General features: G+C 40.0%; 1 protein-coding gene across 6 annotated transcripts in view; it reads left to right on the forward strand.

Moving 5' to 3' along the window:
• AKAP10 (A-kinase anchoring protein 10) overlaps positions 1-12,038 on the forward strand; it is a 75,201-nt gene that overhangs the window by 4,237 nt on the left and 58,926 nt on the right. For 4 of the 6 annotated variants that reach the window (XR_009209972.1, XM_032176993.2, XM_032176992.2 and 1 more), the window contains exons 2-3: positions 5,148-5,195; positions 10,548-10,730. Coding sequence is in view for 5 of the 6 variants with exons in the window: in XM_032176993.2 (XP_032032884.1) it covers positions 5,148-5,195; positions 10,548-10,730 (231 nt within the window). In the remaining variant the exon portion in view is untranslated. Of the gene's footprint in view, positions 1-5,147; positions 5,196-7,969; positions 8,141-8,563; positions 8,607-10,547; positions 10,731-12,038 lie in introns of all 6 variants that reach the window. The other 2 variants (XM_032176994.2, XM_058428551.1) reach the window with 2 other exon arrangements.

Raw genomic sequence — 12,038 nt, forward strand, 5'->3', positions numbered from 1 at the left:
TACTTATGGTGTATATTCAAAACAAATGCACAGAAACAGACCCAGGTATATATGGGAATTTCGGATATAGAGTTCCTAGTTGGGAAAAAATAGACTGATCTGTAAATGATGCTAGTTATCCATCATCTGGCAAAAAATAATTTCCTGCCTCCTCTCATATATATCAGATCAACAGACTTTTTCTGTTAAGGGCCAAATTGTAAATATTTTAGGCTTTCCAGACCATATGGTTTCTGTCACACTCTCCTCTATCCTTGAAGCCATAGACAATATGTAAACAAATGGGCATGGCTGTGCTGTGATAAAACTTTGCTTACAAAAACTGGTAGTGGGCCAGTTTAGGCATGGCCAGTACTTTGGGAGGCTAAGGCGGACGGATCACTTGGGGTCAGGAGTTTGAGACCAGCCTGGCCAACATGGTGAAATCCCGTCTCTACTAAAAATACAAAAATTAGTTGGGCATGGTGGTGCATGTCTATAATTCCAACTACTCTGGAGGCTAAGACACGAGAATCACTTGAACCCAGGAGGCAGAGGTTGCAGTGAGCCAACATAGCACCACTGCACTCCAGCCAGGGTGACGGAGTCTTAAAGCAAAACAAAACAAAAGGTAGTGGGTTGGATTTGGCCCATGGGCTGTAATTTGCCAATCCCTGATATAGAAACAAATTCCAGGTGGGTAAGAGCCCAGAATGTTAAAAAAACAAAACTTGAAATCATGTAGAAGAACAGGTAGGGGGAAAAATCCTGATCTCAGGATAGGAAGGGATATTGTTTAAAATAAGACACAGGAAAATATAATCCATGTTGTGTAAATTTGACTACGTTAAAACTTAAAACTTTTGCCAAGCACGGTGGCTCATGCCTGTAATCCCAGTACTTTGGGAGGCCAAGGTGAACGGATCACGAGGTCAGGAGATTGAGACCATCCTGGCTAACATAGTGAAACCCTGTCTCTACTAAAAATACAAAAAATTAGCCGGGCGTGGTGGCGGGCGCCTGTAGTCCCAGCTACTTGGGAGGCTGAGGCAGGAGAATGGCCTGAACACGGGAGGCCAAGCTTGCAATGAGCCGAGATTGCGCCACTGCACTCCAGCCTGGGTGACAGAGCGAGACTCCGTCTCAGAAAAACAAAACGAAGCAAAAAACCTAAAACTTTCATACAATAAAATATACCTAAGATACCTCTAGAAGAGAAGATTTACATCCAGGACATATATGGAATTTCTACAGTTTCTACAAGTAATAAGTAAAAGACAAGGGACATGAAGAGGCAGTTCACAAAAGAGGAAACCAAAATGACCAATAAACATGAAAGGATGTTTTAACCTCAAAGGCAACAAGGAAGTGAATTTAAAACATCAAATGCCATTTCAAAACTAGTAAGTTGGCAAAATTAAAAATACCAAGGATGAGAATATGAAGCATGGCTATATGAGTGCATGGAACTGGTACAGTCACTTTCATTAAAAATGCACATAATTTGTTTTTTATTTAGTTTTTGAGACAGTCTCTGTCACCCAGGCTGGAATGCAGTGGCATGATCTTGGCTCACTGCAACCTCTACCTCCTGGGTTCAAGCAATTCTCCTGCTTCAGCCTCCTGAGTAGCTGGGATTACAGGCGCGTGCCACCACGCCCGGTTAATTTTTGTATTTTTAGTAGAGACAGGGTTTTGCCATGTTGGCCAGGCTGGTCTCAAACTCCTGACCTCAGGTGAGCTGCTTCCCAAAGTGCTGGGATTAGAGGCATGAGCCAACACTCCTGGCTGAAAAAAATGCACATAATTTGTTACCTAGCAATTCCATTTCTAGAGGCTTATCCTAGAGAAATTCTTGCTTATATGCATAGGAAGACGTGTACTACAATGTTCATCAGTTGAATGTTTAAGTGAAAATTAGGAAATAAAGTAAATGTTCATTAACAGGAAAATGAGTAAATAAAGGTATATGCATAAAGGAATTAAGTAGCTAAAATGAATAAACTAGAGCTGCATGAATGAACTAGAACTGGATCAATAGTCATGTCAGATTATTGAACGAATACAGGTCAGATATGTATAGAGTGCCATTTGTGTAATTAATTTTTTTTTTTTTTTTGAGACGGAGTCTCACTCTGTCGCCCAGGCTGGAGTGCAGTGGCGTGGTCTTGGCTCACTGCAACCTCCACTTCCTGGGTTAAAGTGATTCTCCTGCCTCAGCCTCTCAAGTAGTTGGGATTACAGGCATGTGCCACCATGCGCAGCTCATTTTTCTATTTTTAGTGGACACAGGGTTTCACCATGTTGGCCAGGCTGGTCTTGAACTCCTGACCTCAAGTGTTCCACCCAACTTGGCCTCCCAAAGTGCTAGTATTACAGGCGTGAGCCACCATGCTTAGCCATTTGCGTAATTTTTAAAGATGTGCAGAATAATGCCATTAAAAATATAAATATATACACACATATATATGTGTATATATATAGGCATATATATGTGTGTATATACACATGTTTGGCTGGGTGTGGTGGCTCACACCTGTAATCCCAGCACTTTGGGAGGCTGAGGCAGGAGGATCACTTGAGCCCAGGTGTACAAGACTAGCCTGGGCAAGATAGGAAGACCCCGTCTCAACAGCAGAGAGGATCACTTGAGCCCAGGAGTTCGAGTGTTATCAGGCCACTGCACTCTAGCCTGGACAACAAAGCAAGACCCTGTCTCAAAAAAATAAAAAGTATTTGTATGTGGTCATAGTCAAAAAACATACATGGAAGGAAAACATCTAATTTATTTATTTATTTGTTAAGACAGAGTCTTGCTCTGTCACCCAGGCTGGGGTACAGTGGTGTAATCTCAGCTCACTGCAATCTCCGCCTCCCGAGTTCAAGCAATTCTTCTGCCTCAGCCTTCTAAGTAGCTGGGACTACAGGTACCCACCACCACAACCTGCTAATTTTTGTGTTTTCAGTAGAGACAGGGTTTCACCATGTTGGCAAGGCTGGTCTCGAACTCCTGACCTTAAGTGAGCCACCCGCTTTGGCCTCCCAAAGTCCTGGGATTACAGGCGTGAGCCACTGCGCTCGGCCACAAAATATCTAATTTAGTACAGTATTTATATCTGGGAAAGGAAGGGTCAGGTGGTGATTCATAGGAACTCCAAAGTCTATGTATAATACTTAGGGGGACAGAAGGAAATAAAGCAAAATGCTGATATTTGATTGTTGAGTTGCTGTATGTTAGAAGTATAACATAGGAGATCTGATTGATAGTAGGAGAATGTTTTTAGGGTGGTAAAAGTGGAACTGTGGTGGTTTATTTTGGCAGTAGAATCAGTTGGTCATAGTTTGTATGTGGAAGGTAATAAACAGACCATGTTAAGGATGACTTCCGGAATTTTGGTCTAAGTAGTGGGTGGATGACAGTGTCATTCATGAGGGAAGATGAAGACTGAGGTAGGAACAGGTTTGGGAGAAGATGACATGTTCCCTTTTAGACAAGTGTATGGAAGATGGCAGGTAGGTGGTTAGCTATATGAATTTGAGATAAAAGACTTAGGATGGAGATATAAATTTAGGAGTAGCAGCGTATCTATGGTATCGTAAGCCTTAAGAATGGGTAGGATCAGCCAGGAAATACAGATGTATATGCAGAAGAGAGGAGTCACGGAAGCCAAGACAAGTTAATGTTTCAAGTGAGTGATGTAGTCTATGGGCAGATGCTGCTGAGAGGGCTGCAAACGCCAGTGACCCTATAACATTTTTAAATGTTGTCTTCCTGACAGCAGTGATCAGTACCTTCAACGATCTTATTTATTTTTTTCATGTTAGTCTCCACACACTTGAATGTAGACTTTTTGAAGGCAAAATCATTGCCTTTTCTGAGCTGGGAGCATGTCTGGCACATACCAAGCACTCAACAATTGATGTATTGACTTCAACCAGATACTCTGAGGGCGAGTTATTTCCTGCTACTAGCCTTTCACCTTTCAGTGTTTAAGAGCACAAATAGAGAGACGGGCATGTTTTGGCATTTCTTATTTTGATAATCTTTTCCTGGTAAGATCTTTTAATGTTAAAAAAAAAAAAAAAAAAAACAAGAAAAGAGGGTTAAAAATAGTCTTATGTCAGATCCTGTAATAGAATTCACACTTGGCTTAAGCTGCTGGGCACCTTCCTATCTTGGATGTCATATTAGCTTATCTACAGCAGAATTTTTACTGTTTTATGTAATAAGGAAGCAATTATATTATTATTTTACAGACAAATTATTCTTTATTTTTTATTTTTTTAGACGGAGTCTCTCTTTGTCGCCCAGGCTGGAGTACAGTGGTGCGATCTCAGCTCACTGCGACCTCTGCCTCCTGGGTTCAAGCAATTCTCTGCCTCAGCCTCCCGAGTAGCTGGGTTTACAGGTGTCCACCACCACGCCCGGCTCATTTTTTTGTATTTTTGGTAGAGATGAGGTTTCACCATGTTGGCCAGGCTGGTCTTGAACTACTGACCTCAGGTGATCCACCCACCTTGGCATCCCAAAGTGCTGGGATTACAGGCATGAACCACCGTGCCTGGCCCAGACAAATTATATTCTTTGAGTGTTAGAGGCTTAGGATGTTTTTACTTGATGCTATGGGAGGAATAAGTAGTAAGATGTGATATACAACCAAAGAACTTGCTTCACTATGCTTCTAGTAGCTAGTACTATGGATGACACATGGTAATAATATTGGTTAACATTTGTCCTCAATTTACTGTGCTAGTTACTCTTCTAAGCCCCTTACGGGTATGTATTTTTTTTTCATCAATAACCCTCTAAGGTGGTTTTTATTATTGACCTAATTTTATAAATCAAGAAAACTAAGACCCAGAGAAGTAAGTAACTTGTCCAAGATCACATGGCTTATAAGTGGTAGAGCCAGAATTTGACCCCAGATGTTGTGACTACATTGTCTCTCCATAAGCAGGTTCAACTCTTTTGACTGGATGCTGTTCCAAGGTCACTTCCTTAGAGAAACCTTTGCTGACAACTGCCCTCCTGTGCCCTCCTCCAAGGCTGTCCATTGTTCTAGAACTTTGAATACTCATCTTAGGATAAAGTTGGTTTAAGTTTTACAGTGTTATAGAATGGATCTCTGACTGCAAAAGTTGGTCATAATTATCTTTTTATATTCTAGTGAAAGGCAAAGAACAAGAGAAGACCTCAGATGTCAAGTCCATTAAAGGTAAGTTCTGCCCTTGGCAGTCCACTGCATTAAAAAGTGATGTGCTTTGCATTTGTGGGCTCTTTAATCCTGTTATCTTCTCTCTTTTGGCATTAATCATTTCTGCCTTATTTTATAATTATGATTTTGATTTATTTCCCTCTTTAACCTATATAATGCTTTAACACCTAGCATATAATAGCATATAATAAGTAGGCTTTTTTTTTGGAGATGGAGTCTTGCTGTCGCCCAGGCTGGAGCGCAGTGGCGCGATCTCGGCTCACTACAAGCTCTGCCTCCCCAGCAGCTGGGACTACAGGTGCACGCCGCCACGCCTGGCTAATTTTTTGTATTTTTTAGTAGAGACGGGGTTTCACCACGTTAGCCAGTATGGTCTCGATCTCCTGACCTTGTGATCCGCCCGCCTCGGCCTCCCAAAGTGCTGGCATTACAGGCGTGAGCCACTGCGCCCGGACATAAGTAGGCTTTTTTACCTTAATTTTATTTTTTTGAGATGGAGTCTTGCTCTTATCCCCAGGCTGGAGTGCAGTGGTGCCATCTCGGCTCACTGCAACATCCACCTCCCAGGTTCAAGCAATTCTCCTACCTCAGCCTCCTGAGTAGCTGGGACTAGAGGTGCGCACCACCATGCCCAGCTAATTTTTGTATTTTTAGTAGAGACGGGGTTTCACCATGTTGGCCAGGCCAGTCTCAAACTCCTGACCTCAAGTGATCCACTCGCCTTGGCCTCCCAAAGTCCTGGGATTACAGGTGTGAGCCACCACGCCTGGCCATAGGTAGGCTTTTACTGAGCCTTGTGTGTATTGGCTATCCTAGTGATTACAGTGAACCAGTGCCGTTCTTATTAATCACACATTTAATTGTTCCCTAAAAGTGATTAGTTCACTTTATTTATTTAGTAAGACAAAAAATGAAGAATACTGTTAACTGAGCAGTCTGTTAACTGTAGGAAAGCACTGACACTTATAAGGCTTAAGTTTTCTGTCATTTATCCAGAAGTATGGTTGATTACAGTTTTTGCTTTTTTATTTGAATGAACAACCTTAATTTAAAATATATTTTGTTTATTTTTTCTTGGGATTGATACATTGTCCTTGTGCACAGATTACAGCATGCTTTTTAAAGATGCTGTATTATTCACTGATTTTATTTGTCCAGTGTACAGAGATTGAAGTGGGAAAATTATAACGGAAATTGTTTCCATAGTCATTACATATTAATTTCATCAATTTATTTCAATAAAATCTGTAGATTGCTACTTATTTAGATTTTTCTTTCAAATGTTTTTATGTTGTATTGCTCGCATTGAGCATTTATTCTATATGCTCAATTTGCTGGAGAAGACGACTAATTATAACAGGCAAGTTGTAAAATTAGGGAAAAAAATAAGGTACCTTACAGCCTAGTTTACTTATTTCTCAGGTAAAGCCAGTTGGATTCGCATTAGTTCAAACTGCCTTCTTTGAGCAAAATTTGATTGGCAGTGATAAAGGCGTAAAGCCCTTCTCAAGCAGAGACCTGTAAAGACTAGATCTGACTGTAGTAGAAGGAAGGAACTTAGATGTTTCAGGCAGTGAGAATACCAGTCTTCCACTCTAAACTTTGCCACTAACAGTATGACCTTGGGAAGTTGTAACTTTCTTCAGATTCTTCATTTGTTGAATGGGGGGATTGGCCTAGCTAATTTCTAAATCTCTACTGGGCTAAAAAATTCTGTGCTTGTACTCTGATTATGATAGTACATAATCTGTGCTTAACATTCACAGACTTAACCTTAGGATAATACAGAAGCAGTACAAGAAACAGCCCCTCAAGACGTTTGCAGTCTGGTTAGAAAGACAAACTTATACACAGAACGGTAGTAAATAAACCAAAATAATAATAGCTGCCATTTATAGAACACTTCTTCTGTTCTGGGCATTAGACAAAAGCTGACTGTAACAGTGAACAAAAAAGACTTAGGTCCTGCCCTCATTGAACTTACAGATTAGTAGGGGAGAGGAACATTAATCAAGTAATTCCACAGATGGCTTAGCCTAGATTGGTAGTGATGGAAGTAAAGAGATCTGAACAGACTTGAAAAAAACATTAGGGGGCAAAATGGATAGAAGTTTATTATTGATTAATATGAGGTGTGAGAGAGAGGGATATTTAAGATTGATACCTACCTTCTAGCTTGCCTAACAGAACCAAGCCAGGAAATTATATGTTCAGTTTTGTTATATTGGGTGGGAGGTGCTTTTGAGTCATTCATTTATATATGTTATGTATGTTATTTTATATGCACAGTAATTTTAAGTTCTGAGTTTTAAACCAAAGGTTAGAGAGTGATTTTTTAGAGTCTAGCAAACCTAAGTTGAATCCTGCCTGTTGAAATGGCTGTTTACTAGCTCATTAACCTAGGGCAAAGTATTCAACTTGTTTTCATTTTTGTCTTCATCTCTAAAATGAGGAAAATATGGTCTTACAAGGTTGTCCTGAGAGATAGATGAAATAATATAAAAAAAAAAAAGGCACATAGAGAAACTAGTATAGTGCCTGGTGTATAGTAGGTCCTCCACTGGTAGCTATCATTATCTAGTTTTAACATAGCCTTCAGTTTGTTGAATTAGTCAAAGTATGTGAAGCATTGCAAGGAGTTCAGAGGAATTTGAGATCAACAAATGATTTCTGAAGTTTAGGGAAGACTTCATGGAAATGACACTTACCTTGTATAAAAGTTGAAGAATAAGAAAGATTTGAATGAGAGATTATTTCTCTTTTCTCCCTACCAGCCCAGCTTCTTATCTGAGGATACGTTGGGCAGAGGGGCCTTCAGACAAGTAGAGGGAGATTTTTACAGAAAGATTGAGATGAAGGTGTAGAAGGCTGTAAAGACCAGAAAAGAGAATTGAGACAGAGGAAGCAGGAAGCCACTGTAGGTTTTTGAGCAAGATCTTGATGCTGTAAGTATGGTATTTATGAAAGGTTAGTCTGGAAGAGATTTGCAGGATGGAGACCCTGGAAGTTTTTTTGTTATAATACAGAAAGACTTGCACTGAGGGTGTGGTGTTAAAAATAAACAGGTAAGTAAATGTTTAAACATCTTGAAGGAAAAGTCAACAAATCTTGGCAAGTAAACAGATACAGTGAAAAAGAACGGGACCAAGATTTTGAGTTTTGGAGACTGGTGGACTGAACAGACAGTGAAATTGAGAGGAGAATCAGACGATGATGTTTTAAGTTGATATTTAGACAGATTGTGCTTGAGATGGCAAAGTCAATGTGGGTGGGAATGCCTAGTAGCAAGTAATCAGTGATACAAGACCAAAGCCCAGGTCAAAGCCAAGTCACGGATACAGACCAGGGATTTTTCATCTGCTCCGCAGAGGTGTACCCCAGGAGCTGTTGCAAGGAGTCCATGTGGAGGGTGTGAGTAAGATGTTCCCCTTGAATTTGCCAGAATTACTTGTTTTGTTTGTTTGTTTGTTTGTTTGTTTTCTGAGACAGATTCTCACTCTGTTGCCCAGGCTGGAGGGCAGTGGCGAGATCACGGCTCACTGCAACCTCTGCCTCCCAGGTTCCAGCAATTCTCCTGCCTCAGCCTCCCAAGCAGCTGGGATTACAGTCACGCACCACCACACCCAGCTAATTTTTTTTGTATTTTTAGTAGAGATGGGGTTTCACCATGTTGGCCAGGCTGGTCTCGAACTCCTGGCCTTGTGATCTGCCCACCTCGGCCTCCAAAAGTTCTGGGATTACAGGCTTGAACTACTGTGCTCGGCCCCTTGTTAAGTTTATTTTGGGGGGAAGCAAAGGAGGTTTCGGCTTTAAAAAAGTTTGAAAATTATTGCTCTGGTAATAAAGATTTGAGAGCAAATGTGCTTTCTAGCAGAAAGAATAAAAGAAGAACAGAGAGCCTCAAGAAGGGGAGCCAAAGAAGCAGGCTATATCTGACACACTGGGTGTTGATAAATGGGTGTTAAAAGAATGAGAGGAATGAGCAGATAGAAGAGGAAATTAGGAGAGTATAATACCATGGAGACCAAGAAAGATAGACTATCAGGAAGGAGTGGTGAAAATAAGTTACTAGTTCTAACAGAGATGTTAAGAGGGACCGGGGAAAGCCTTGTACAAATGAGTTAGTAGCATTTTACATTATATACATCTAATTAAGAAACAATGCAAGAGTCTCACCATTCCTGTAGACTCTTACTTGTACTTGTCTGAACACGAAAACTGGCTTTTGTTTATAAATAAGCTAAAAATTATTTTGCTCCAATTTCTCATGAAAATAAAAATAAACCTTCTTTTAACATTGAAAAAATAGTTTGAAGACAGTCACTCTTCATTTTGTAATTCCCACAACTATTGTTGAATGACTGAAATTATCTTTATTCTGAAGCCAAAAGGGTGATACTGATATTTCTTCAGACTACTAAAAATATATTTTATGAATTTTTAGTGTGCTTTATCTTTTTTTTTTTTTTTTTTTTTTTTGAGATGGAGTTTCACTCCTGTTGCTCAGGCTGGAGGGCAGTGGTACAATCCCAGCTCACTGCAGCCTCCTCCTCCCAGGTTCAAGCAATTCTCCTACCTCGGCCTCCCAAGTAGCTGGGATTACGGGCACCTGCCCCCACACTCAGCTAATTTTTTGTATTTTTAGTAGAGACAGGGTTTCACCATGTTGGTCAGGCTGGTCTTGAACTCCTGACCTCAGGTGATCCACCCGCCTCGGCCTCCCAAAGTACTGTGATTACAGGCATGAGCCACCACGCCTGGCCTGAGGAATATTTTTCTAGGTTTTCCCCCACCCCAAGCATTTATTCTGCAATTTTAGTTTTGTTCCTAAAGCAAGCAAGGTTTAAGGATTTAAAAATAATCCATATTTTAGAATGCTTTCTGGCTTTGTTACTTTTTATCCACAGTAGAAGTTCTCAGAGAAAGATCTCCCTCTTTTAATTTAACTTTTTGGCACAGTATTTTGCGAATTATAAATAATATTAGAATGTTTTCTGGCCAGGTGTGGTGGCTCATGCCTGTAATTCTGGCTACTTGGGAGGCTGAGGCAGGAGAATCACTTGAACACGGGAGGCAGAGGTTGCAGTGAGCCGAGGTCATGCCACTGCACTCCAGTCTGGGTGACAGAGCAAGACTCTGGAAAAAAAAAAAAAAAAAAAAATAGAGTGTTTTCTTTCCTATTTTCTGCCACTTGATTAAGTTACTTTTCCTCTTAAGTATTTTTTGCTGAGTATGCTGACTTAAGAGTAATGTGACAAAATTTAATTTTTAAAGTTCTCTGAAAGCCCCCTTATGAAAGTTTTAGGCTATCAAATTGTGTTTAATTCTTAACAATTTTTTGAAAAATTATAGCTTCAATATCCGTACATTCCCCACAAAAAAGCACTAAAAATCATGCCTTGCTGGAGGCTGCAGGACCAAGTCATGTTGCAATCAATGCCATTTCTGCCAACATGGACTCCTTTTCAAGTAGCAGGACAGCCACACTTAAGAAGAAGCCAAGCCACATGGAGGCTGCTCATTTTGGTGACCTGGGTAAGTAACTATCATTTTTTATTAACTTGTAATAGAAGGATTTGAGTACAATATATGAAACTTCTGTCATAGGATACAGAACTATATAATTGGAAAGTGCTTTGGAAAAAATGTATTTAAAATAACAGCTACAAGTATAATGGGTAGCTGTGTTGTGTTCCTGTAAATATAGAATATAAAGCATGCCCAGTAGAAAAACAAGCATTTCCAGAAGAAATATATCTGACCACTAAATATGAATGTATGAAAAAGATGTCTCACTTTATTACTGAGGGAAGTGCAAATTAAAATAATCAGTTAATGTTCCCCTAACACATTAGCATATATGTAAAGTTTGACAATTTGAATGTCAGTGAAGATGCAGGGAAATACCCCTCCTATTTAGTGATAATATAATCTGGTGAAGACTCTTTGGAAAGCAATTTGGAAATCAGTATAAAATATGCATGTCATTTAGGCCACTCTTTCTAAGACCTAGCCCTCAGATATGCTCATTCATATGCACAGGTGTGTGTGTGTGTGTGTGTGTGTGTGTGTATGTATGTATGTATGTTTAAGGCTATTCATTATTGTTTGTGATAGCAAAAAATTATGGACAACATATAAATATCTGTTATAGGGAAATAACCAAATTGTGGTATACGCATGCTCTGGAGTATAATATAGCCATTTGTTTCTATTTATTTATTTTTTTTGAGACAGCGTCTTACTCTGTTGCCCAGGCTGGAGTGCAGTGGTATGATCATGGTTCACTGCAGCCTTCACCTCCTGGGCGCAAGCTATTCTCTTGCCTCAGCCTCCAGAGTTACTAGGACTGCAGGCATGTGTCACCACACCCAGATAATTTTTTAATTTTTTGTAGAGACGGGGTCTCACTATGTTGCCCGGGCTGGTCTCAAACTCCTGGCCTCAAGCAATTCTCCCACGTACGCCTCCCAAAGTGCTGGGATTACAGACGTGAACCACCACACCTGGTTCAGTGTAGCCATTTAGAAGTCTAAAAAAGACATGGGAAAATGTCTAAGGCATGTTTGAAAGTGAGAAAAGCAAGTCACAGTATGTATGGTAAAATCCGTTATATTAAAATAAGTTCTTCCAAAACAAAAACATATGCAGGAGACCTTTATTTTGTCAGTATTTGTTACCCAAATTTCTGCACTTAGAAAATTGCATGTCGTTTTGTCATAAGTTGAAAAAATCCATGAACCAATAGACTTCTAATAAAATCAGTCCTTCTTTTGACATCTCTCTCTACTTTTGTATACACAAACCAGAGTGTCAAACCAGAGTGTCAATGTGTTTGTGGGT

This window comes from Hylobates moloch, unplaced genomic scaffold (assembly GCF_009828535.3).
Source record: "Hylobates moloch isolate HMO894 unplaced genomic scaffold, HMol_V3 SCAFFOLD_15, whole genome shotgun sequence".
NCBI classification, from domain to species: domain Eukaryota; kingdom Metazoa; phylum Chordata; class Mammalia; order Primates; family Hylobatidae; genus Hylobates; species Hylobates moloch.